This window comes from Molossus molossus, unplaced genomic scaffold (assembly GCF_014108415.1).
Source record: "Molossus molossus isolate mMolMol1 unplaced genomic scaffold, mMolMol1.p scaffold_m16_p_18, whole genome shotgun sequence".
Lineage (NCBI taxonomy): Eukaryota > Metazoa > Chordata > Mammalia > Chiroptera > Molossidae > Molossus > Molossus molossus.
In genome coordinates, this window is record NW_023425353.1 from 57037263 (window position 1) to 57065095 (window position 27833).

Genomic DNA, 27833 nt, shown 5'->3' on the forward strand with positions numbered 1-27833 from the left:
AAGGTCACTAGTTTGATTCCTGGTCAGGGCACGTGTCCCGATTGTGGGTGTGATCCCTGGTCAGGGTGTGTGTAGGAGGCAATTGATCAATATCTCTCTGTCACATAAATGTTTCTCTCTCTCCTTCTCCCTCTTCTTTCCTCTCTCTAAGAAACAAAACAAAACACGTTTTCTTAAAAAGTGTCATCCCATACACCAAAAAAGTTGCGGGTTCGAATCTCAAGGCGTATACCTAGGTCAGTGGTTCAGTCCTCAGTCAGGGCATGTATGCGAGGCAAAAAATCGATGTTTCTCTTTCACTTTGATGTTTCTGTCTGTCTCACTCTCTCTCTCTTCCTCTTAAAATCAATAAACATGTCCTCGGGTTAGGATGAAAAAAATTCTTTTAAATTTAGTTATATATAATGTGCTGGTGACAGTATAAGAAGAGAGGAATTCAGCAGTATATTCACACCAACAACTTTAAAAATATTCACACTCTTTGTAATTTTTTTTATTATAAAAATTAAGATGATACAGCAATATCATAGAAAAAATTTTTGGGAGGGTGTACCAAATTACTTTATTTGAAGGAATGGTACAGATGCAAGAATGTAAGTGTATAATTGGGTAGAAGTTGGAGAAAAGGAAAAGGTAACTCCCACATGCACGTACTACTCATGACCAGGGAAGTCACCCCCGTGGCTATGGGAAGCCAGCCTAAAACTTAGCTCTCATCATTGTCTCCCAGTGTGTGCTTGTTAGAGAGGTGCTCTGCCATGTCAGTTTCAGGGGCCTCCAACCTGCACAAGTTGGTTATGTGATCACCCAATTTCTTTGATGGATTTCACCTGCTTGTTCAGGTGGTGAGTTTCAATACACACAAATGAGGGTCATTTTTGTCAGTGGCCAGTTTGTGCAATTCCAGCAGTGACCGGTTCACACTTTTCCCAACTGTAATGCACACCCCAAGGCATCCAGCCTCTTCTCCCAGGCGTCAAGTCTGGTTTCTTGATCCTGAAGGAAGATTCAGCCACCTCGATGGTTGTACAGGTTCATCAGTTTCTCAGCATGTTCTCTCTCCCCATGAGATTAGTGAAGAAAATATTTGGCAAAGTTCTTCAAAGCTACATCATCACAGTCAAAGTAGTAAACATGGTGAGGTCGATGTAGGAAGTATAGAGCTCCAGGTCGATCTGGTGGTGGATGGAGCCTCTGAGTCCTGGTGGTAGTTCTGGTGTGCCTGCGTGGGGGACATGGCTGTCATGGTGGGTGGCAGAGGAGAGGCGGCTGTGCAGCACCAGTCTTGGGACAATGGAGGGCACCGTGAGGAGGTGGTGGAAGGCTGGACCTGGGCGGTTGTCTGGGATGGTGGTGGAGTGCCAACATCCAAGCACTGTTGAAGCAGAAAACCATGGCCACTCAGGGCGAAGACTGTCCATAGGAAATACTGGGAACAAAAGACTCACCATCACTGCCTAACATTTTGTTCTAGTGTTTTCCTATGTTTTAATAGACTATATACCTACTTATAATAGTATCAAAACTTATGACCAGGTTTGTATTTTTTTTTCTTCTGTAGTGCTTTATCACAGGTGTTTTTCATATTTTCATATGGAATTCATTAACCTTGGTTTTGGTTACCTATTTAATATTTCTTTAAGGGGAATATACCATACTTAACAACTTCCCCATTGTTGGTGAACATTCATTCAGGTAACCAATTTTTTTTTAATTGATTTTTTTTGCTGTTCCCAAGTGTATATAGCTTTTGCCTACTTTAGATTATTTTACTGGTTTAAAGCTTCTGAGTACTTTCATGTTTCATGACACATATTGGAAGCTGCTTTTCGAAAGTGTTTTTAGGGTGGTGAAAGTAATCATGTATATCTCTGTTCTCTACAGGTCCGAGGTTATGATTTCAAAGCAGATATCTGGAGTTTCGGGATCACAGCGATTGAACTAGCCACAGGGGCTGCTCCTTATCATAAGTATCCACCAATGAAGGTGAGGCTCATATTCAAAATACCACCCCAGCTTGTGTGTCAATTCCATTTCAGAGCCTTTCTTCATTTGACATCCTTACTCATGGAATTCTGCCCTGCATTCCTTCTACCTCCTGTAGCAGTTAAAATCTGTATTAGGTATTTGTTGTTTAGTATTGAGTAACTATACATTGTAGTTGAGCTTTTTATGTGATTACTGTCCATCTCCTGACTCTTAAGTAGTTTGATATTAGGATCTGATGTCTCTCAACTTAGTGTGTGTCCCTTACAGTCACCTTTAGTGGGGATGATGATCATCTCTCTATTTCATAAGGTTGTTTGAAAGGTTACATATTAATAGTAATCATAGCTAACATTCACTGGGCACTTATTTTACCAGGCACTGTTTTAAGTGCTTTTCCTATCTTAAATGAGATAATCCATGCAAAGTGTTCATGTGCCACACATATGTATTATTCTCATTATTATTAAATAAAAGTTTGCTTTGTGGTAGGACACTAAACAGCTTTTATTAAAAGGCCTATTATTATTTCCTGATGTAGTAGTTACCTGAAATGTAGTCATTAATTCTGTCCCCAACATTAGTAACAGAATGAGGTTTCTGTGTTCAAGATGGTGCTGCCAGTACTGTTGGTAACTATTTTTATCTCTGTAACCCCTTAGTTATAATATGCACATGAATTGTTCTGTTTGTAGTTGTAGCTATTGTTTATAATTCTTGCCCACTTTACAAGATATCCTATGACTATATAAAATGGCAAACTACCATTGTGGTTTGTTGTCATGTTGATATCATTCACATCTATATAATCTTTGTGCATTTAAGAACCTTTAAAAGATGTTATTCTGTTCCTTTTAAGGCTCTAACAATGCAGAGAGGGATAAGACCAGTAAACATATATAAATACATGTTTGATGGGTGCAATTTTGATTCTCTGAAAGGTTAGTGATACTTGAAGGCCATGGTTTGCCTAAAGGTTGAAGACTCCTAGGAGAAAGTGGATATTCACAAAATTTTAAGAAGAATTATTTTTTTATATAACTTAGTTTGGGGGCTAATTTTAGGGCAAAGAAATGCCTTATTTTTAAACAGGAGATTAACTTGGGGTGGTAAACACACAGTACAATATGCAGATGATGTATTATAGAACTCTGTACCTGAAACCTATATAATTTTATTAACCAATGTCACTCCAATAAATTCAGTTAAGTTTTTAAAAATTAATAAAATGAAAAGGAAGTTGGTGGGGAAGGATGAGGTTTATGTTCCATCCATTATAGGTAGTGACTCCTGCAGTTAGTGCCAGACTTACAACAAATTAACCGGTTTGCTCAAAATGAGAACTGTCACCAACCTTAGTAATTCTGTTTCAGTAAATGTAAATCTGAAAAGCAAAAAATCTGTAAAGCAAGTAATAATTCTGATTGTAGCCTTTTACTTTTTAGTGTTGACTTTCTAGGAAAAAAATGGCTTTTGCTTTTATAAAACAAAGTTAAACAGTATAGAAAAACACAAATCACCCAAAGTCCCATCACATAAAAATGACTTTCATCACCTGCATCTCTGTGCATTGAGTATGTTGCCATGAAAGTCAAAGAAGGAAGAAATGGACAGAATAGTCACAATTGTTAGTTGTTATGGGGAAGGTAGGAAGTGTGAGAACTAAAAAATGCTCTAGCTTTGTTAACTAGGACATCACCAGTGATATTTCTGTGACAGAAGTTTCTGAGGAATTCTGGGAAGAGAGGGCCAGATTACAAGGCATCAAGTTGAAACAGAGCCATGAATAGGTAAAGTCAGCAAGTTCACACTGTGAATTTTGCTATGGTTAAAATTTTTTTTAAAGGTAGTTTGGCATTATAGGGACAGAAGACATGAAGGATTCTAATCAAAGGAGATACATTGTGGATGCAGTTGAGCCCTGGTAGGCACATCATCTGGGAAGCCAACTTTCTACAGGATACTGTTGATGTTGATAACTCTGGGTTCTGAACAGCTGTCTAAATGTGAACTTTTAGAAAATAGTATCTGCTTGTATGTTGGGGGTTGTTCATATGAAAAGGTCTTGGCTATGGTATTTAATTCACTGAGTCTTCAGAAGTTTTTATTATATTGAAAATTCTTACAGGTGTTGATGCTGACACTGCAGAATGATCCTCCTTCTTTGGAAACTGGTGTTCAAGATAAAGAAATGCTAAAAAAATATGGAAAATCATTTAGAAAAATGATTTCATTGTGCCTTCAAAAGGATCCAGAAAAAAGGTAACAAACACATGAGAGAAAGCTAACTTTTCTCTTCATCTAATATGTAACTAGTAATCACATATATGCATGTGCAGGGGATTATTTGTACATACGAAAGAAAGATGAACATTCAGAAAATAGAATGAGAAGGTCCAGAGTGTGTGTATGTAACAGACATATGTATACACACACATGTGTATATGTGGACTTTAAGGAGCGATTAGAAAGATTGTGGGAAATGCAATATTCAAAGAAATAATAGCTGAGAATTTTCTAGAATAGAAATACCTGTATCCTTAGGTTAAAGACCATCCCCCCAGATTTTAAGCAGCATTCTCCTTTTCTCACTTGTACACATGGTCATGAAACTACAAGACACAGAGTTCAATAGAAGCTCTTAAATGCACACTGAGGGAAAAGATTACCTACTGAGGATTAACAGGTAGACCTGTAGCCACTTCCCTAATAGTAACAGTTGAGGCCAGAATATAATAATGCTGTAATAATGCTGAGAGAGAATAACTATTAATACAGAATTCTCCACCTGATCAAACTGTCATTCAAGAATTAATCATAGAACCCAGGCTGGTATGGCTAAGTGCTTAGAGAATCTGCCTGGGCACCAAAGGGTCTTGGGTTCAAGTCCTGGTCAAGGGCATTTACCTGGGTTGCAGATTCAAGCCCCATCCTTCTCCCCCGTCAGGGTGTGTGTGAGTGGCAACCAATAGCTATATCTCACATCAATGCCTCTTTCTCTTTCCCCCTCCCTCCCTCTCCTACTCTCTCTAAAAATTAATGATAAAAAATATTCTCGGGTGAGGATTAACAACAATAATAATAAAGTATAGAATTAAGATATTTTTCAGACAAAGATTAAGTTTTCCAGTCACATTTTAGCACTTAAAGAACTCTTATAAATTGTACTTTAGAAAGAAGGAAATGAACCTAGAAGAAAGGAATTATAAGAAGCAATGTTGTGCAAACAAACTATTGAACGTACTGAAAACCTGACTGAATGAAAAATAGGAATGGTAATGACTATTGTCAGTTTGCATAGCACTTTCACATTTATTGTCTGTTAATCTTTATAGAAATTCTTTGAGGCCCTGGTTCTCAAGTTTGAGTGCACATGGGGATCACCTGGAGAATTTTAACAACTAATAATCCCTGGGTTTGCCCCCATAATTCTGCTCTAATTGGTGTGGGGTGCAGCTTAGGCCTCAGGACATTTTTGGTAACTCTCAGGTACAATGCACAGCAGCAGTTAAGAACCACTGTTTTTAGGGACATGGCCAGATTATCCTGAACCTTAGAGAAGTGATTTGCTCAGGATTACATGGTAGGTGTGTGGTGTATGGAATCAGGACCAATCTCTTAAGTATAATGTTTATTATTTATTCTCAATCGTACTCAGTTAAACATTTGTAAAATTGTCATGATGTCTTAACTCAAATGAAGGAAATAAGACTGTGCACAGTTGAGTTAAAACTGATTTTTTATTAAATTTGGGGAATATCCATTACATTCAGAGTCTTCAGTTTTTTTTAAGGGAAATGGTGAAATCTATTTTTAATATGTTGTTACCTAAGTTGAAGGCAATCAGGCAGCCACATAGCAAGAAGCAGAGGACTTTTGAGTTTAGATGTTTTTGTTTTATCTCGTTAAAGTAAACATTATTTCGCCTACTTCTTGTGAAATAATATTAAGTAGCAGATGTTTTGGAAGCCACTATGAAATCATGCTTCCAAAAAAATTTTTTTATCTAAAAAGTTTGTCAAAGAACCTACAATAATGATTATCAGTACATGTCTATGTGAGTTTTTTTTATCCTCACCCGAGGACTTTTTTTTTTTTCCTCAATATTTTGTTCAGATAGAGTGGGAGGGAGAGAGAGAAACATCGACGTGAAAGGGACACATGGAGTGGTTGCCACCCACATGACCCAACCTGGGCTGGGGACAAACTGAAACTGAGGTAGGTGCCCTTAGCAGGAACCAAACCCAGGTCTCTCTGGACCGCTGGCCGACGCTCCAACCGCTGAGCCAGACCGGCCAGGGCTGTGTGAGTTTTTATTCTACTTAATGTCTTATACCAAGTTTATCTGACTTTTTTCTTTTGGGCAGGTTAAGGAAAGTGAAGTGTACTGAGTTTTTATCTTACTGCTTAAGAAATCATTTCCTCATTTTTAAAGATAAAAATCCACATTATAGTTGAATTAAGTATAAAAACTTTCTTTTCTGGTTTTAGACCAACAGCAGCAGAACTGTTGAGGCACAAATTTTTCCAAAAAGCAAAGGTAGGAAATTCTAACTTTCTATTTTTTGTGTTCATGTGATCTTCCTCAGTTATTTAAATTAGATTTGCTGCTCAGAAGTTGTATTATGTTAAGATGATTATGTTTAGAAGAATGATAGTAGATTAAATCATTGCTGAAGGCACAAGCTATACAGTCTTTGGTAATTAAGATACATGCTTCAGCCCTGACCAGTTTGGCTCAGCGGTTGGAGCGTCAGCCTGTGGACCAGAGAGTCCTGGGTTCAGTTCCCGCTAGGGGCATGTACCCAAAAAAAAGGTACATGCTTCAAAATAAGAATTTATTTTCCATATAAATTAATTTAAATGTCAACCAGTTAAACTTATAACAGGAACAATTAATGTTTAATTTTGCCATTAGAAATATAATTTGTAAAAAATACTGAACTCTCATTTCAGGATTTACTACTAAATTAGGAAACATCTCATTTCTCAAAGATATCAGATAAGTGGGATGTTACTGTAGTTGAAAATATGGGACCATGATCCTCAAGGGCGTATGGTACAAAGCAAACCTTTCGTTGATAATGGTTTATAGCAGTACACCACTAAAGCTTTTCTCAAACTTCTTTATAAAACAGTTGCTTTGTCACATTTTAATTTTGGTAAACACTTATTTGTCAGTTTTTTTGGTTCAATTAAAAACTTATTATAAGAAGAAGATACTTATTTTTCTTCTGCAGAATAAAGAATTTCTTCAAGAAAAATTATTGCAGAGAGCACCAACCATTTCTGAAAGAGCTAAAAAGGTAAATGGGTATTTAACTCAGATTTCCTGGGAAACTGCTTAGAGGAGATTTACTACTGCATTTTGAAAGTATATGTTAAGTAATATTTTGTTGCCCTTGCCGGTTTGGCTCAACAGTTAGAGCATCGGCCTGCAGTCCCAAGAGACCCAGGTTCGGTTCCCGCTAAGGACGCGTACCTCGGTTGCAGTTTGTCCCTGGCCCTGGTTGGTCATGCGGGTGGCAGCCACTCGATGTGTCCCTTTCACATCAGTGTTCTCTGTCTCTGTTCCTTTCTCTCCCTCCCACTCTACCTGAACAAAAAATGGAAAAATGTCCTCGGGTGAGGATTAAAAAAAAAAAGTAATACTTTGTTAACAGTCTGAGTATTACTCAGTTTCTTTTAAATTTTTTTTTTTTATTGCTTTTAGAGAGAGAGGAAGGGAAAGGGAAAGAGAGAGAGAGAAACATCGATGAGAGAGAACATCGATTGGCTGTCTTCTACATGCCCCACACTGGGGATCGGGCCCACAACCTGGGCATGTGCCCTGACCGGAAGTCGAACTGGCAAGCTCTTGGTGCATGGGTTGATGCTCAACCACTGAGCTGCACCGGCTGGGTGTATTCAGTTTCTTTCAGCCCATTCTTTAATATATTCATTCAGCTAATATCATTGGTCTACTGAATGCCTAGGTATTACTTTGTTATCTACTGGAAGGAAGAAGTATGTTAGACAGTTGATTAATTAATTCTGAACTCTGTTAAGTCATTGTTTCTACTACCAGAGTGAGTTGTGAAGGTGGCCTCTTTCCTTACACTATACAAAAATATTGAAGATACCACTTCACACCCACTAGAATGACTAATAAAAAAGACAGAAAATAACAAGTGTTGATAAAGATGTGGAGCCCTGGCCGGTTTGGCTCAGGCCTGCGGTCCAGAGAGACCCGGGTTCGGTTCCCGCTAAGGGCACGTACTTTGGTTGCAGTTTGTCCCCGGCCCTGGTTGGTCGTGCGGGTGGCAGCCACTCGATGTGTCCCTTCACGTCGATGTTTCTCTCTCTCTCTCTTCCTCTCTCTCCCTCCCACTCTATCTGAACAAAAAATGGAAAAATGTCCTCGGGTGAGGATTAAAAAAAAAAGATGTGGAGAAATTGGAGCCCTCACACATTTACAACGTAGTCTGGCAGTTTCTCAGAAGGCTAAACAGAGCTGCCATATGACCTAGCAGTTCCACTTCTAGGCATATGTAGAATGAGAATTGAAAACATGTACGTACAAAAATATGTACACGAATGTTCATGGTGGCATTATTCGTAATAATTAAAAAGTGTAAACAACCTGACTGTCCATCTACTGATGAGGGGATGTGTAAAATGTTGTGTATCTATATAGAATATTATTTGGCAGTAAAATGGAATAAAGTACAGATACATGCCTTAACAAGTATGAGCCTTTAAAACATTATGCTAATTAAAAGAAGTCAGTTACAAAAGTCCACATGTTGTTGTATGATTTCATTTATGTGAAATGCTCAGACTAGGCAAATGTATAGAGACAAAGTAGATTAGTGGTTTCTAGGACTAGAAGTATTGTAGAGAAATGGGCTGTGACTGATAATGGTTATGGGTTTTGTGTGTGTGTGTGTTTATGAGAGGAGTGATGAAAATCTAAATTTGATTGTGGAGATGGTTTCACAACTCCGAATAAATCAAAAATGATTGAATTGTATACCTTAAATGGGTTAATTATATGGTATATGAATTATATCTCAATAAAACTGTTACTGAAGAAAGAGCATTTAGAGAATGGCAACACCACCAACAAAAAGCTCTTGGAAACTGAAAACATTGTAAAATAAATGAAAAAATTTAATATAAAGGGTATAGAGTCAAGTTAAGGACATTTCCCAGAAAACAGAACCAAAAGGCCAAGAAATAGATACCAGGAAAGAAAAGACAAGAACATTAGAGGATCACTTAAAAAGGTTCAACAGATGAACAAAAAGAGTTCCAGAAAAGGAGAACTAAACACACACACACACACACACACACACACACACACAACCAGAAGAAAGGAAATTGCTAAATAAACAATTCTAGAAAAATTTCTATAACTAATGGTCATGAATTTCCAAATTGAAAGAGCCCAAGTACTCAGCACAATGAATGAAAATAGACCAACACGGAGGCCCACTAAGATTATAGGAGAAGGAGGAATGATCACAGACAGGATCAGGACTTAGAATGACCTTAGTAGCACCTCTGGAAGCCAGATCACAATGGAGCAGTTATGTTCAACATTATCAAAGAAAATGATTTCTAACTAAGACTTTTTTTTTTAACCAGGCAAACTATAAGTGGTATGTGGAGATGGAATGAAGTATGTTTAAAAAATGCATGGCTTTAGTAAGTGAGTCATGCTAATAGTGAAGAAAGTGCTTAAATTATGAACAGGGAAGTCGCATAATCCAGGAAGCATGGTCTTCTGGATGATGGTAGAGTGAGATCAGAAGTGCCAGACCTGGTGTAAAACCTCTCTAGGTGAAACAGGTTAGGAGGCTCTGGTGGGAGTCTTCCCCAAGAAGATGGTGCTGATGCAGAATACCTAACGTATATGCATGTGTAGGGAGAAGATTTATATAGCTGGGAGAGAATTGGGCAATACATTTGATAAGTACGTAGAAATAAATACACAAATACTAACTCCAGGGAAAACAAAAATGTTATACAGGAAAGAAAAATAACTATAATGTATAATAAGGCTCAGCTGTATCTATTATATAATCATGCATGTAAACACTAAATGATTTAACCAAAATTACAGTGTATCTTGAGAAAGGAGTAGATGGTTGATAATAGTGTTAAATTCTCATCTTCTGTAGTGGAAAGTCCAATAGATAATTTCTAAAACCAAAAAACTAAAGGGGTAACAATAATGTTACATAGAACCCTGGCCGGTTTGGCTCAGCGGTTGGAGCGTCGGCCTGCGGTACAGAGAGACCCAGGTTCGGTTCCCGCTAAGGGCACGTACTTCGGTTGCAGTTTGTCCCCGGCCCTGGTTGGTCGTGCGGGTGGCAGCCACTCGATGTGTCCCTTCACGTCGATGTTTCTCTCTCTCTCTCTCTTTTCCTCTCTCTCCCTCCCGCTCTATCTGAACAAAAAATGGAAAAATGTCCTCGGGCGAGGATAAAAAAATAATAATAATAATAATGTTACATAGAGAAATGAATATAAATTCCAAAAGAATAAGCTAAAATGAGTTGAAAATGGTTGCTTGTGGTAAAAAGGATAAAAGGTAGGATATTGCTGGTTTTCTTAACAAAACTTAAATAGCTATAGTACTCTCACCCTGGCCAGTTTTTCTCAGTGGTTAGAGCGTCAGCCCATAGACCAGCGAGTCATGGGTTCAATTCCGGTCAAGGGCATGTACCTGAGTTGCGATTTGTCCCCGGCCCTGGTTGGGGTTCTGTGGGAGGCAGCCACTCGTTGTGTCCCTTTCACATCGATGTTTCTCTCTCTCTCTCTCTGTTCCTCTCTCTCCCTCCCACTATGTCTGAACAAAAAATGGAGAAATGTCTTTGGGTGAAGATAAAAAAAAAAGCTATAGTACTCTTAAAACTGTACAGTTATAATTGTGATTTTAAAAGTTAAAATTGGCCTGGGCCTGTGTGGTTCAGTGGTTTGGCCCTCACAGTGGAGGGTCGTGGTTTCAATTCCGGTCAAGGGCACGTACCTGGATTGTATTCTATCCAGCCCTGGTGGGGGCTCATGTGGGAGGCAGCCAAGAAATGTGTCTCTCTCCTCCCCTGCCCACCTCTTTCTCTCTTTGTCTCTCCCTCCCTGCCTTTCTTCTGCTCTCTAAAAATCAATGGAAAAAATATCCTCAGGTGAGGATTTTAAAAAATTAATATTAAAAAGAAAAAAGAGCCCTGGCTGGTTTGGCTCAGCAGTTAGAGTGTTGGCCCACAGACTGAAGGGTTGCAGGTTTGATCCCTGGCCCTGGTCTGGGTTGTGCAGGAGGCAACCAATTGATGTGTCTCTCTCACATTGATGTTTCTCTCTCTTTCCCTCCCTCCCTTCCACTGTATCTAAAAATCAGTGGAAAAATATCCTTGGGTGAGGATTAACAACAACAACAAAAAAGAGCAGGCTATTTATTTGACCTGTGACTTCACATAAGAAGGACTTGGATAATGTTCAAGTTCAGAGCATAGAATATAGAAAAAGTGTGTGGGTGTCAGTAAAAAAAGAGTGGAGATTGAGAACAGAGCAGAGCCAGCGAGGGGTGGAGGATACTTACAGGGAAAATTATGTGCTTACTGTGTTGAAGTAGTAGGAGGAGAGGAAAATGATTGGCTTTTCTATATAGTAAATATCAACATTATCATGATTTATGTCTTTCTTCCAATGAGCAGGTTCGGAGAGTACCCGGTTCCAGTGGCCGTCTTCATAAGACAGAAGACGGTGGCTGGGAGTGGAGTGATGATGAGTTTGACGAAGAAAGCGAGGAAGGGAAAGCCGCAATTTCACAACTCAGGGTAGGTTTTACTAAACTACATGCTTTAGCTAGAGCTCTATTTTGTCTGGAGTCTCCGAGGTAATACCATGTTCTGTGATTCTGGTCAGCCTACCCAGCTTAGGTACAAAAAATTGCAATTGTTAGTGACAAAATTTCTTGGAACAACTTATCAACATTAGGAGCCAAATTAATTTTACATGGAAAAGTGGTCTGGCAGGTCTGTTTGAATATGATAACATTTAAGGCATGTACAAGTGACCCAAATCTAGAGATGAAAATACACTGGTAGGATAGGTGGCTGATTATGCATTGCAAAGAAAATGTCAGTGAACTTTAAAGACTAACAATAATAGAAACTTTGTTCCTGAGGTCTGCTAACATTCTACCTGAAGAGTAATAGTGTATTTCTTCTTTAATTGGTATATCCTGGATGATGATGTGTGTGTATGTTAGTTTTTGCTAAGCAGTGAAGATAGGGGTCTTGTTTTCATTTGTTTCATCATTGTTGCCTAAAGCTAAATCTAAAGTTGATTGTTAGGACTCGATCCCAAGAATAGAAAACAAACAAACACAAAATCAGATTTATAGACTATTACAATGTCTGAAATGGAAAATAGATTAGGTGGGATTAGTGGTGGATTATGCTGTAGAAGAAAAGATTAATGAACGTGAAGGCTAGCAATAGAAACTGCAAACTGAAACTGAGAAAGAATTTTTAAAAAAATGAAGAGACTCAGTGAGCTAATACAAACATTAAGCAGCATAATATGCATGTTATTGGAGTCTCCAGTGTGTTTAGGAAATATTAATGTTTGAGGTCATAGTCTTGACTGCTCAGAACCTTTTGTCGGATGAGTAGAGAGGGTAGTGGTATATCTTTGCCTGCTTTTAAGAACGAAAGCCTCTTGGAGAAAGGACTGGTTGTAGGGCTTACACAGAGAATACACCAGATGACTCTGGAATACCTTCTTTTTTCAGAAAGAATATTTTTTATTAAAACAAAAAGTCATACTAATACAAGGGTGTGGTTGATGGAGCTCCCAGTGGCCAAATTAGCTAGAATTTAACCATCAAAATCATTAAGTGCAGTAATAAATTATATATAGTTTGAAAACGAGGACTCCACACGTCCATGCACTAAATGGGGGAAAGTGGTGGCTTTTCATTGCAGTGAGCGCCAGTGCTGACTGGTGAAGGTTGGAGAGTTGGAGAGGGAAGGGGATCGTCTCACAGCCCTCATGCGACAGTTAGAAAGATTAGTAATGGCAAGGATCAGCAACAGACGCTAAGTATAGGGGAGAGCGTTTTGCTGAGCAAGATTATTTACATGTGGTTTTTTAAAATTTTTTAATTTTTCTTTATTGATTTTAGAGAGAAAGGAAAGGAGAGGGAGAGAGAGATGGAAACATTGATGAGAGAGAACATCGACTGGCCGCCTCCTGCATGCCCCCCACTGGGGATTGGCCCACAACCTGGGCATGTGCCCTGACCGGGAATCAAACCAGCGACCTTTTGGTGCATGGGTCGATGCTCAGCCACTGAGCCACACCAGCTGGGCTTACATGGTTTTAAAGTGTCTCTCCAGCCCGGTCAGTGTGGCTTAGTGTATTGAGCGTCATCTCATGGAATGAGAGGTCTCCAGGTTCCATTCACAGTCAAGGCACATGCCTGAGTTTTAGGTTCGATCCTCAGTAGGAAGGAGGTAGCTGATTAATGTTTCTCTCTCTCATTAAATAAAGTGTCTCTCTATAGAGTGTCTTTTAGTTGCAAGGTAGAAAATGGTTCCTGCATACTGGAGAAATCAGAAAATGCCCTGAGTAGATGATTAAAATTAACATCACTGATGAGGGGCAGACGACCGTGTCATTCCCCAAGATGCGATACCCTAGGAAGGACACATCACTGTGTAGAATTCCAGCTGGAAATTCATATAATAAGTTTAAATCAAGAGGAATTATCAGACAAACCACAGATGAGGAGCACTCTAATCAAATAAAGTGTGTATGGAGGTGGGATGTTCTTCAAAAATGTTTATATCTAATGACATGTGACAGCTAACTGCGGTGCATGATCCTAGAGTGCGTCCTCTACTGGGAGAAAAACCAGAAGCTGTAAAGGACTCTGTGGGGTCTGTTGGAAAAATTGGATTATGTAGGATAAAAGGTATTATTGTTAAATTTATTGAAGTTGGTAACTTCAGTAGGGTTATGTAAGAGAATATCCTTATTAAGAAATACAGTGACTATTCAGTGGTAAACAGCTAAGATATATGTAACTTATTCTCAAATGGTAAGGGGACAATATGATTAACAATATATATTACATATTTTATATATATTAATTTATAAATATGTATAATATATTAAATATATAACGTATGCTATATTTGTATATATTTAAAAAGAAAGTGAAATATAAAATTTTTTTTAAAAAGTTTCTGAGTTGACCATATATTTTCTGTGATACATTAGCTATTACCTAAACCTTGATTCTCCTTAATAAAATGGTGATAAAATTTTTTTTAAAAATCCAACCTGACCTTTTAAATAGTCTAAATCCATTCTTGGTAGAATTTAATATAAATTGATATTTATTTAGAGATAAAAGGTTTTTTTTCTAATTCTCTAGTAGTCTCCAGAATTACTTCTGTTTTGATTTATTAAATAAATATAGCTTAGATTTTCATATGGCAGATTATAATTGGTTTTTCAATTTTGGCTCAAGAGTTTTCTCCATTAAAGGCCACAATCAGAATTACTGTGTTGATAATGTATTAAATAATTAGCTTGAAGATTGACATTTGGTTTGGTATACTATGTACATAGTATGGTCATAATTAGTAAAAAGAGTCGTACTTTGAAAAATGTGACCGTCCTACTGTTTGAGAACTCAGTCTCATTATGTTTGTTTATAAACCTCAAGTTGTGATCTCTTCAAATACCGTAAGTACATGTCACCTGGACAAAGAATACAGTAGTCACAACGGTTTTCTTTTTCCGAAAACTTTCACTCGAGTTGCTGATGAGTTAATGTGTGGATCAGAATAAAATGGAGTTGACTTGCATTTCAACATTCTGTGTAGTTTGAAACTGACTGCGAGTAACCTGAGGTTTGAGTTAACAGCCCTTCTTTTTTTGTATTTTTTTTAGTCTCCCCGAGTGAAAGAACTATCAAATTCTGAGGTAAGTAGTTGTGATTACAGAATCATTAAAGTCTATGAGCTTTTATTTAGGTTTGGTTTTAATATTAAGCACGTCTTTTATATGTGCCCAAATTCAACTTATGTTGAATTTTATCAGATATTGATTCTGAGTTTGAATGGACCTTTGCAATAAATTGGTGCCATTGCACTCATTTTAAAAGTAACTTTTTGCCTGGCTGGTGTGGCTCAGTGGTTGAGCGTTGACCCATGCACCAAGAGGTCGCCGGTTTGATTTCTGGTCAGGACATATGCCCAGGTTGTGGGCCTGATCCCCAGTGGGGGCCATGCAGGAGGCTGCCAATCAATGTTCTCGCTCATTGATGTTTCTCTCTCTCTCGCTCTCCATTCTTCTCTCTTTAAAATCAATAAAGAAAAATATTTTTTTGAAAATGTTTAAAAATAACTAGCCCTGGCTGATTTTTCTCAGCTGTTAGAGAATCAGCCTGCAGAACCAAGGGGTTGCAGATTTGATTGCGGTCAAGGGTATGGTTGCAGGTTTTATCCCCGGCCCAGGTCAGGGTTGTGCAGGAGGGAACCAGTTTTTCTATCTCTTTCTCTCTCCTTCCTTTCCACTCTATCTAAAAATCAATGGGAAAATATCCTTGGATGAGGGTTAGCTCCCCCCCAAAAGTAACTTTTGATTTCCTCATATGAAGCTAAATGAACACAAAAGTTACTTTCTTGTCTCCTTGATTTTGCTTATATGTCATGAGATATTAGACCTCTCTGTAATTTTGTATTGCATACTTAAATCTGTATTTTGGATGTGCTGTTTTGCTGGGCAAAGGGCACAGAATAGATGTAATTAAAAATAAACATGGTACAATCCTGGCCAGTGTGGGTCAGTGGTTAGAATAACTGCTGATGCACTGAAGGGTCTTGGGTTCGATTCCTGGTCAAGGGCTTGTACCTGGGTTGCAGATTCAATCCCCAGCCTTGGTCCTGATCGGGGCATATGCAGGAAGCAACTAATTAATGTGTCTCTCTCACATCGATGTTTCCTCTCTCTCTCTCTCTCCCCTCTCTTCCTCCTTCCCTTCCTTCCCCCTCTCCCTCTCTTCTTCTCTCTCTAAAAATCAGTGAAAGCCCTGGGTGATTTTGCTCCATGATTAGTGTCGGTCTTCGGACCAAAGGGTCTCGGGTTCAATTACCAGTCAAGGGCATGTACCTGGCTTGCAGGTTTGACCCCCAGCCCCAGTCAGGGTTGTGCAGAAGGCAACCCATCAATGTGAGAAGATGTGTCTCCCCTTCCCTCCCTTCCACTTTATCAAAAAATAAATAAATAAAATTAAAATAAATATCAGTAGAAACAAATATCAAATATCCTCAGGTGAGAATTAACAACAATAACAAAGTTTAAAAGCATTATATGTGCTTCTGTTACAGCTATTTCCAACAACTGATCCCGTGGGTACTTTACTTCAAGTTCCAGAACAGATTTCTCCTCATCTACCTCAGCCAGCTGGGCAGACATCTGCACAGCCAACCCAAGTCTCTCTCCCCGTCCCCACGGAGCCATCAAAAACAGCTCAGGTAAAGCAAGGGCATGTCAGGTAAAGCCTTCTGGGAAGATGTAGAAAGCAGAGAGTAATGTGGAACACCACCTAATGTAATGAGGTCCATCAATATCTTGGTAGATTTGAAAACAAGTTAGAATTCTTTTTTCACAGTTTTAAACGTATACAGATAAGAGAGTTTTACAAGGATACAGGTTTTTAAGCAAAAAAGTAAGTTAACAATGGAAACATTCCAAACATCAAAAATTTGGGAGTTAATTTCTTGTCAGCTTTTTATTAGATCCTTATTATATTTAACTTCAAAATGCAGCTGACAGAGTTATCGTGACACAAGGAAAATTGTCACCAGTTCTCTTTTTGTTCACCTATGTTTGTGTTTTTGTTAGTACTGTCTCCAATTCATGATTTTCCTGTATTACTCTTTTTAAGATATTGTCAATTTTATGAGGCTTGATTTTATTAAAATGAGGTAATATAATCTGTAATTCCACATAATCAGGTGCACACAATTTCTGAAAGCAGCCGAGGGAATGAGGGCCCCAGGCTGTGTGCTCCCGCCCCTTCCTCAAGTGCTGTATGGAACATGGGACCTTGTACTTCATGGTCAGAGTAGGGGTTTCAGAGTCTGTTCGCTTATTAAATAGTGGAGCTTTCTTTTTTTTTTTTTCCCTAACATTTTAGATGGAAAGAAATAAAAATGGAAGTCCTGATTTTTTTTTTCTTTGACACCCCAGTGGTGGTCTATCTTTGGAGACCACTGGGGGCTTCCAGTTCATGGTGCTAACTTCCTGTAACCTTTTCATCACCCAAGCTTTCCATTTCTGCCCATCAGATGGGAAAAGATACAATTGTCTTATGAAACCTGATGCAAATATTGGTTATTTTATAAACAACTTAAATAGAATGCATATCATCCAGTAAGTAAGAGGGGGCTATCAGGTTTCAGAAAGGATGAGTTTAGCCATTAACCTGTTAATCGAGCGGGACGTATAAATACGTCAAATGTTGCATACAGTGAAAAGTGAATTCCCTGGTTAACAGGTTAAAAGACCTAAAACCTCCATGCTGGGTGACTTTCTGAGGGGCAACCAGTTTAGACTCTACCTGGGTGTTGCCATATGATATACACTGCTTTTTTAAAGGGAAGAACCCAGCTTTGTGTTTTCCACCCTTGCAGAAAGAAACATGGATCTGAAAAAAATAACAAAGTTTGTATGTGGCCACATATGGACTTTCATGTGGGTTTGAGAATTATCGTTGTAATTGTGTTTGACTCCGGCTGACATTCGGTTCTTGCTGCTGCCTTGGAGTGCATGTCTTCCCACAGCAGGGAACGTCCTAGGGGCTGGGATGGCCTCACCTGGAGATGAGGGAAGTTGCTGTCAAGTGGACGAGTGCTCTGCAGTGACCAGTAGTCACCTCCACCCCTAGTAGTCCAGGCAGTGACTTTCTACCCTTCCATGCTTTTTAGGCTCCGTCTTCAGGAGCAGGTTCACAAGAAACCAAGATCCCCATTAGTCTAGTACTAAGATTAAGGTAAGTAGACGTTTTTATTTTGTTTTGCTTTCTGAATACTGTGAATACGCTGTTTTCTCTTCGCAAGTTACTCCTTGTTCCCAATAGTCTGTGTCTGAGAACTGGATAGGATTGTGTGTCCTCCCGGCATCAGGTGCTGTTTGCTTGCAGGTGTATTATTTTGCTCAGAAATAATAGCAACAGTGTCAGGACCTGGATGTTAACAGGTCAACTGGTGCATTCTCTTAGTTGTTTGTCCACTAATAGTGACAAATTGTGCATTTGCAATATAGGTACTTTAAGTTGGGAAATAAGGTCTTTAACTGAGGAATAGTTTTTAGGGGAGTAGCACTAAGTTGGCTTATCTGAAAATTAGTCTTATAATTGTGACCATATAAATATCATGGACTGTGAGATCAACTAACCCAAGATTGTGATAGAGCAAATGAAGGCCCTGTTCTTAAAAATGGAAGGGAAAACCTCTAAGCATATTTGTGATCTGTGTGTCTCCATTTTATAGTAAGTACCCTCAATCGATGCCTCTTGGTGGGTCTGTGACACACTGCTCGTAGGAAGCGCCATAAATGGTGGTCTGTTCATTTTAACCCTCTCTTCCTTTGCAGGTAGTTGGATTAGGATTGTAGAGCATTCTTATCAGAATAGCTGTGGATGTTGTATTGCTATAAGGTCTCTTTCTACTCATAAACACACTTAAAATTTTTATTTTTATTTAATTTTATTGATTGATTTGAGAGAGGGGGGAAGGGAGAGGGAGAGAAACATTGATTTGTTGTTCCACTTATTTATGCATTTATGATTTTTGTAGTGTCCTGACTAGAGATCAAACGAGTAACCTTGATATATCGGGACAACGCTCTAACCAACTGAATTCTGTGGCCAGAGCCAAAAAAATTAATTTTAGAAGCATCACCTGAGATGTCTCAGGTATTCTTAAACTTTTACTAACATTTTAAAAAGAGTTCCACTAAATTATATTGACTCATTCCTCCTTCCACATATGAACTCCTAGTCATCTTCTTGGTATGACCATAATTAGAGAGGTAGCAAGAGCTGTTTGGAGAATATTTTGATTTTACCACTAGGAGCTATGAAATTGTGCCATAAATGTGAAGAACGCAGATTTGCTTACCTTTCCTTTACAGAAGCCTACTTGGTACACCTTGTCTCATCTCACATAGTTGTGAATTGATAGAGTGTCTTAGTAATCTCATCCTATTTTAATTGTACATAGAGAATACCATTTTTCTCTTTTTGAAAATTTGTATGCTATCTTATAGCAGTCAATAGATAATATAAAAATTCAATTTGACAAGTGCTTCAGGAAGGTGGAGAAGATACTTGTAAGTGATGGTAGTTAGCTTTTTCAGAAGGTGGTTTCTTAATGGACTAGGTTGCATTTCTGTTTATGGAGGCTAGATTCTTGTTCTCACTGATAAAGATTTTGAAGTTAAACAACTAGAAGAGATTTAGACCCGTTAGCATATTGTCTTTAAAGGTGTTTGTGCTTCGCATATCAGTTAAATCACTAGTGATGCTAAACGTTTGATCTGATTTTTAATCAGCTCTCAGAAAGAATATGTAGTCAGCAGACTATGTATAGCACTCTCAGCTATTGGGGAAGGATACTGAGAAGAGAGAAAATGAAATGCCTCACTCGATAATCAAGTCTAGGTTGGAAGTTGATTTGAATTATGAACTAACGTAGCTTGAAACAAATTTCAGGTAGTGTACATGCAGAAGTGTAAGTCGTGGATACAGATGCACAGAGAAGGCAGTGCCAAGGACGAAATCACTTGGGGACGGGTTGTGTTGGAGATGGGTTTCTGTATTTTAAGCACAATTTCAGTAACATCCTCAAGTGTTTGTCAAATAGACCTAAGTCCTCTACATTGTTTAGATAAAATGGATTTGGGTCCTAAGTGATTAGACATTAGACCTGATGTTCTAATTTCTCCACCTTAACCAGAACTTCCAGGGAGCCTGGTTAGTATACTTTTCCTCACCAGTCACATGTTTGGATCTGTGGAGTCATATGTTAACTCTGCTGCCTATATGGGCCCAACTCCTTTCCTGTCTTCCTAGACTGTGCAAATCTTACCCATCTGTTAAGTCCTATCTAAAAACTACTTATAAAGTTTTTTCTCATCCCACTAGGACCATCATATGATCTATGGGAACAAAACAATCTTTTTTTTTTATTCCTCACCTGAGGATATTTTTCCATTGATTTTCCGATAGAGTGGAAGGGACGGAGAGAGAGAAACATCAACGTGAGAGAGACACATCCATTGGTTGCCTCCCACATGACTCCGACCAGGGTTGGGGGTAGAACTGCAACCGAGGTAAGTGCCTTTGACCGGAATCAAACTTGCAGCTCTGGTCTGCGGGTCAATGTTCTAACCACTGAGCACAACCAGCCTGCGGCACAGCTTTCCTGATATATGTTGGCAGAGTCTGTGCATAAATTCAGAAATTGATTTTATACATTATGGTTTTTTATAGGAATTCCAAAAAGGAACTAAATGATATTCGATTCGAATTTACTCCTGGGAGAGGTAAGTTATAAAAAATATTGGAAACACAATAGCTGCTGCTTTGTTTAGTGAAGTGTGTTGTGAAGGGTTATCCTTGAGGTATATTTTGCTATGTTAAAGGATGATTAAAATGTTCTTGATTTGAAGGGGTTGGGGGGGAGCATATGAATAAATAAAAATGCAGTTTATTTACTACTAACCTCATTTAGAAAACCTCGTATAGGTTACCCTGAACAGCATGGATTTGAACTTCATGGGTCGTTTATACACAGATTTTTTTCAATAAATACTGCAAATGTATTTTGTCTTCCTTAGGATTTTGTTAACATTTTCTTTTCTCTATTGTTATACTATGGCATATAATACATGTAACATACAAAATATGTATTACTTGACTGTTTATGTTATTGGTAAGGCTTCCCGTCATAGCAGGCTATTGGTAGTTTTATTAGTAGGCTGTTAGTTAAGTTCTGGCAGGGAGTCCAGAGTAATACACAAATTTTCAACTGCACTTGTGGTCAGAGCCCCTGACCTACTCCCTGTGTTGTTCAAGGGTCAGCTGTATAATACAAACAGTAATTAACATAGTTCTAATTTACTGCTTACTATTGGCTAGGCTTGTGCTCTGATAATGTACATTATCTCATTAACTTCTCAAAATAGCCCCCTAAATAAAGATTATCTCCATTGTGTGGATGATGAAATCAAGAGAGAAATGGAGCTCACACAGCTGGGAGGAGGTGCTGGGAGGTGTGTTGCAGTTCACACAGCTGGGAGGAGGTGCTGGGAGGTGTGTTGCAGTTCACACAGCTGGGAGGAGGTGCAGCTGGAATTCAAATCCAGATCTGTCAGAGTGCAAAGTTCTTGCTCTTATCACTGGACATAGTTGTCCTCCTGACAATAAAAAAGAAACAGGGCTTCCAGCCTCCTCGCTCCAGAGGTGGAAGTTGAGCTTGTGATGCATAGTTTCTGGCCATAAACTTCTCCTTGGAGCAAAACTTACTGCCTTTGTTACTCAGGGTTAAGATTTGGGGAGTGGCCAGCGTCAAATAGTCTTTCGTGCCTGTCTTCTCCCTGTCTTCATATGATCGGCACCTAACCACTGAGGAGAATAGATGCAGTTAGATGTACAGAGGGGTATTCACTCTACTGTTTTAAAACCTGACAGAGTCACTTATTCAAGAACTAATTCAAATTGCTGGTTGTCTGCACAAGTGTGTGCACCGCCTCCCAAGGTCCTCCTTTCCCCTCTGAGGGGCTCAGTGCTCAGCCCTTGGGGGAGAGCACACTGAGTCAGTCAGAGGTGAGGTTAGTTGGGGATACTCTGTGTTCATTTTGCAATTTCTCATTACACCCTTTGTTCAGGTTATACCTACCAAAATAATTAGCCAAGAAGAAAAGCCCGTCATAATAAAAAAGAAAATTATTTTAGCCCTGGCCAGTTTGGTTCAGCGGTTAGAGTATCGGCCTGCTGACTGGAGATGCCTGGGTTCAGTTCCCGCTACGGGCATGTACCCTGGTTGCAGTTTGTTCCCAGCCCCGGTTGGGGTCGTGTGGGTGGCAACTAGTTGATGTGTCTCTCTCACATCGATGTTTCTCTCTCTCCCTTCCCCCCTCTCTCCCTCCTGTTCTATCTGAAGATAAATGCAAAAATGTCCTTGGGTGAGGATTTAAAAAAATGATTTTAGCAAAAAACTTGGAGTGTGATCCCCCAAAATAAGAGATTACGTTTTATTTTTTTTCAATATCTTGAGGGGAAAAAAATCACTGTTTTATTAGCCTTGGAGATGTTGCGTGCTCGTCATCATGTCTCGGAGCTCATTAGGATCATGTCCAGGGTTGCCCTCGGCATAGGAGTTTCCTCTGCAGCATCACTGTCAGGTGCTCTCCTGACAAGGACTTGAAATCCATCTAAATGGCACCATTATTTAGAAACTTATCTTTACATTGAGCTCGTATTTGCCATCTGGCTGTATTCATTTTTCCCTTTACTAGACCTGTGAGTATTCCTCACTTGAGATATCCCAGTGGTTGGAAAACCCTTTGTGTGGGGGAAAGACCCCACCTCCCTTCTTGGTTCTGTAGATTTGGCAGCTAAAATCTGGCAGTGCCCACACGTGCTCTGAGAGTTAGCAGTGACATGTATGCACAAGAAACGGAGCACCTTCTTTTTTGTCCTTGCAGATACGGCGGAGGGTGTCTCTCAGGAACTCATTTCTGCTGGCCTGGTCGATGGAAGGGATTTAGTCATAGGTAACTCCATTCCACCTGCCCTCGTGCCCATTTCCCTCTCTCTGTACATAGGACCAAGAAAACCAGGCTTGGATTCCACTGAGCATGTCAGTGGTTCTTGGAATGGTTCTTGGCTTGACTGAAATAACGGGTATTGGGGACAGTTCCTTACAAAAAAGAAAACTTCACTTCTGAGTTTGTTTTATGACCTCCAGTGATAGTAAGTGAAAGCCCACCCAGGTCTCTGGGAGACTCTGGTAGAAGTGATGACAAAAATCACAGGTTATGGTAAGCTTAGCCATGTCTCATCCATTTTGGAGGATGAAGTCTAACCTTGTGGAGCTAAGAGGTAAGCAGAAATCTTTAGAGATTTAGTCCTAGAAAAAACAGGGAGTCAGAAAAGGCCATAGGTACATATTACTGAAGGAAAATTCTATTTTCTAGGGCAAATCAGGAATGGTTTTCTATAAAGGGCCAGGTAGTAATAGTTTAGGCTTTGTGGGTTGTGTACCGTCTCTGTTGTTTTTAAACCATTCTTAGCTCACAGACAGAACTGAAACAGGCTGTAAGCCATAGTTTGCTGTCTCTCTGGTCTATGAATAGACAGGTCATACCTCTTTAGCCTGAATGTCATTCCTAAGTTGATGCAGCATCTTAAAGAAAGTTCATTTGACAATGATTGGAGATTTATTTCTGCTACTTGGAGTCGAGTTTAAAAGATACTTTCCTTTGGGGAGTAATTTAACTTTCTGCTTCCATTTTAATTGTATATAGAAGATTCTAAACTATCATTTAAATTCTTAAAATATGGTTGAAACTATATTGACCAAGCTTCTCATTACTTTCTCTGTTTGTATGATTACAGTGGCAGCTAATTTGCAGAAAATTGTGGAAGAACCTCAGTCAAATCGATCTGTCACTTTCAAACTGGTATTTGTCTCTTCCTCCTTATTAAGCCATCTTACTTTTTACACATCAGCTGCTCCTACGGACCACCTTCCATATTCTCTGGATAATGAGAATTTTATTTTTGATTTTGTTTATTTTAAATATGTTTTTATTGACTTGAGAGAGAGAGGAAAGGAGGGTGCGAGAGAGAGAAAAACATTGATGTGAGGGAAACATTGGCCCTGGCTATGCAGTGGTTAGAGCATCAGCCCACCGACCAAGAGTCACAAGTTCAATTCCCAGTTAAGGGCACAGCACGTACCTTGTTGCAGGTTTGATCTCTGGCCCCTGTCGGGGTCGTATGGGAGGCAACCAATCAATGTGTCCCCCTCCCTCCCTCCCTCCCTCCCACTCTATCTAAAAAAGAAAAAAAATTGGCCCAGCTGGTGTGGCTCAGTAGTTGATCATGCAGCAAGAGGCCACCGTTTGACTCCTGGTCAGGGCACATGCCCAGGTTATGGGCCTGATCCCCCGTGGGGGGCATGCAGGAGGCAGCTAATCCATGTTCTCTCTCATTGAATTTCTATCTCCCTCTCCCTTTCTCTCTCTCTAATATCAATAAAGGAAAAAAAATTAAATAAATTAACAAATGGAAAAGTATCCTTGGGTGAGGATTTAAAAAAGAGAGTGAGAAACATCGATCAGCTGCCTTCTGCACACACTCCAACGGGGGATCGAGCCCGAAATCTGGGCGTGTGTCCTCACCAGGAATCGATCCGGCGACCTTTCAATGCACAGGACTCAAGCAACTGAACGACACCAGCCAGGGTTAGGTGATGAGAATTTTAAAATATCATGGATTATGTTCATTTAGCACCCCCAAGGCTCTGAACTGAAGTCTCCCTTTCAGTGGCCTCCCTTCCTCTGCCCCTCCCAGGAAGCCTCCTACCTCAGGCCCTTGACTATGCTCAGAAGAGATTGTGAGCCAGCTGTATGCCCAGCTCCCATCCTTTCTGGAAGAGACACCTTCATCTGCCTCCTGTCTGTATCCCAGGGACCTGTCCCCCACTGCCTGCATTCCCACAGTCCCCTTGTCAGTTTTCATTGTTTCTAAATACTCACAGCTTCTCATTTTGTTTGATTCTTAGGCATCTGGTGTCGAAGGCTCGGATATTCCTGATGATGGTAAACTAATAGGATTTGCCCAGCTCAGCATCAGCTAAATCACAGCCCTGGACGAGGAGGCCTCAGAAGATGCCACACATGCGTATCTCTGCTGCTTCTGTTGGCCTAGACCCACTACTGCCAAAGAACCCAGCAACAAACCTCCCAGCTAGGAGTTTTAGAGGTCTTTCTTTATGTTCATCCTGCCATCGTTCCCCCCTTTTCCCACAGGGAAAGAAAAGTTGGATCACCAGTGGCCAGCATCCCTTTGAAGAGTTCCGTTAGTAAACTTACTACATGTGTCCCCTTTCTTCCTCCATCTGAGAAGTGGCCCATGTGCCTCAAGGCCCAGGAAGAGATCTTCCAGCTCATCTTGTCTTACTCCACTGACGGTGCTGGGTGAAAAGTAGCAGCTCGATTGGTCTTCCTCATGCTGCCGGATTTCCCACACCTGACAGGATGTGGGCATCTTGGGATGTCTCTTTACCCCCCTGAAGTAGCAGTTAAAAGTTGATTGTTCAGCTGGAGCCCAGAGAATTTAATTTAGAGATTTTTTTTCTTTTTTTAATCTGATGTGAATTCTAGCAACCTTTGTTAGGAAAAAGCACAGCCTCAGATGGAGGCAGCCTAAACTGTCCTCTAGTTTTGTTCATGATGTTTCTAAGCGTTTTGCTGAAGCTGCTCTCAGGCACCCCTCTTCATTATTCCCTCCAGAAAGGGATGCTAGCCTTAACTCAGCTGGTGCAAAACATCTGACTATCGTCGGACTTCAGCCATCGGATCCTTCAGCGTGGAACTTTGAACTGTTTTTAGAGAAAACATCAAATATTGGCTTGTTAAAGTGAATTTTCCCAGCAGTGGTTTTTGGACAGAAAAAAAAATCATAACTCATATCATTGTGGAAGTTATTTATTTTCAGAATCTAAAAAAATTATTAAATCGAAGAAAAACTGCTCCTCTAGTCTTCTCATGAAAATCCGTTTGCCTGGTCTCCAAGTCTTAAGGAAATGCAAAGCTGAGATTCCTACAGCAATAACGGAGACACTGGGCTGGAGAGGTCTGCCTTCTGCCCCGTCGCCTGCACTGACCCTTCCGAGGGGCTCACACTGCGTGTGCTGAACCTGACCCAAGACAGAAAGTAAAACCACATGTGCCGTGACTTAGGATTTCATTTGATTTTCTACAGAAATAATGTAAATTATTTTTTAGGTTTTGAAAAAGAGCACTCATAATGCAATATGTGAATAATCAGTGGGGTTGATTTTTTTTTTCCCCTAACGTTTCAGAGTCAGCCTTTGTCTAATTGCAAATAGCCCTAACGTGTTTGTATGTGAAAGAGATCCTCAGTCTGGCCTTAAACGACACACACAGAGGCTTTGGCCCCATGAAAAGGGGAGAGTTGCCTCTGAGTGAATGGCTCCAGCCCTGTCCAGCATTGTTGGTCTGGGAATAGTGAGGTTGCTCTACCTGGTTTTCTGCTGAGCATCTCTCAGAGCTTTCCCACAACTGGCTTGTCACAGTTCTTGTTTCATTCGTCCTGAGCTTATAGTTTAGTCACGGGCTTTCTTCACCTACCTGGAGGAAAAGGCATGTTGGGAAAGGGGTGGATGTTGAGGAATGGGAGAGGGAGAGTTTGAGATGGGGTTGGGAAGAAAGTAGACTAGAGGATCAGACACCAGAGTCCATGGTCCCAGCAGGAGAGTTAACAGGAGGGAGCCTGCCGAGCCTGGAGAGAGGAAAGAAGGTTGATCAACTTGCTGGAAAAAATATTTAGCTTTTTCTTTTTATTTATTTTATTATTATTATTAAATTTTTTTGGAGGCAGGTAGAGGGAATAAGGACAGGGAGGTAGGAGTAAGTTTGGAAAAGAGATAGTGTCCTCTTTGGCACAGGACTAGTGGCTCACCCTAGAGTCTGTTTTGGTGTCCAGTAAGCCCGTCGCACTCTACTTACGTATGAATCCAAGGGGTGTGGCATCGCTGTTCTAGCTTTGGGTTTGGAGGCGATCTGAAGCCCAGGCTGGGGGTAAGCAGCGGCCCATCCTCCTGTTGAGTTTCTCCAGCAGCCATTGCCTTTGGACTGTGGTGGGACAGGCACGACCATAGAAGTGAGCTGGGGCTTTCTCTTTCATTTCGGTTCATTTTTTGCCCTGCTGGGAATTAGGAGTCCGTCATCAAGCCCCATGACAGTGTGTTTCTTCTGCATGATGTATGGTGGACTCCCTTTGCTGACTTGGGGAGTGATGCTGAGCAAATAAGTGAACAGAAACTTCCCAGTGGGAAGCACATAACCTAGTGAGAGACCTTACTCCTTTCCAGGAGTGGTGGGTGGGTCAGGGTACACCTCCGGCGCGGAGTCCCCAGGATTCCCTGGTCCCTGGGGTAGGGACTGACTTTAGCACAAGGTAACATGTGCCAATGCTGTTTGTGAAATGTATGGTCTTTCTAAATGACTATTGGATTTGTTTGGGTTTTTTGCTTAAGTTTTGAACCAAATCTTAGAGCCAGCTGATACTATTTAATAATCTGGAGGATAGAATAATGGTGTATCAATAAACGGAGCTTCCTCCTTATGACGTGTGCTAGATCATGGAAGATGTAAAATATTTGACTCTCCCTCCACCCTTTTTTTGACTTTGTATTTTGCTGCATGTTTCCTTCATTTTTAATCAATAAAGAGTAAATTGTCTCTGGCGGTGTAAGGAACCTTTACTTTAATGGTGTTAAGTGGGGAGTAGGGGGAGTGGGCCAGGGGGTCACTGCTAACTAATTCTTCATGTAAATGCAGAAAAGCCAAAGTGCACAAAACTGCGGGGACAAAAAAAAGTGTATTGATCTACAAATTAAAACAGCTTAAAATCTTTGGACAAATGGGGAAATTGAAATCCCATAGGGTAGAGGGAGAGGATCTGCCCCAGGAAATTTGACGTGTGGGATAGAGAACTCCCTATAGCGACCTTTTCTGACTGACTG

The 27833-nt window shown here is 40.0% G+C and overlaps 1 protein-coding gene across 6 annotated transcripts in view; it reads left to right on the top strand.

The window, feature by feature from the left end:
- OXSR1 (oxidative stress responsive kinase 1) overlaps nt 1-27549 on the top strand; it is an 82321-nt gene extending 54772 nt beyond the window's left edge. For 5 of the 6 annotated variants that reach the window (XM_036266390.1, XM_036266393.1, XM_036266392.1 and 2 more), the window contains 12 exons: nt 1885-1986; nt 4115-4248; nt 6478-6526; nt 7227-7292; nt 11685-11807; nt 14938-14970; nt 16377-16523; nt 17979-18043; nt 20546-20598; nt 22762-22830; nt 23675-23739; nt 24846-27508. In XM_036266390.1, the coding sequence (XP_036122283.1) occupies nt 1885-1986; nt 4115-4248; nt 6478-6526; nt 7227-7292; nt 11685-11807; nt 14938-14970; nt 16377-16523; nt 17979-18043; nt 20546-20598; nt 22762-22830; nt 23675-23739; nt 24846-24920 (981 nt within the window). In that variant the 3' untranslated portion in view covers nt 24921-27508. Of the gene's footprint in view, nt 1-1884; nt 1987-4114; nt 4249-6477; nt 6527-7226; nt 7293-11684; nt 11808-14937; nt 14971-16376; nt 16524-17978; nt 18044-20545; nt 20599-22761; nt 22831-23674; nt 23740-24845 lie in introns of all 6 variants that reach the window. The other variant, XM_036266389.1, reaches the window with a different exon arrangement.
- Nucleotides 27550-27833: the final 284 nt, after the last annotated feature.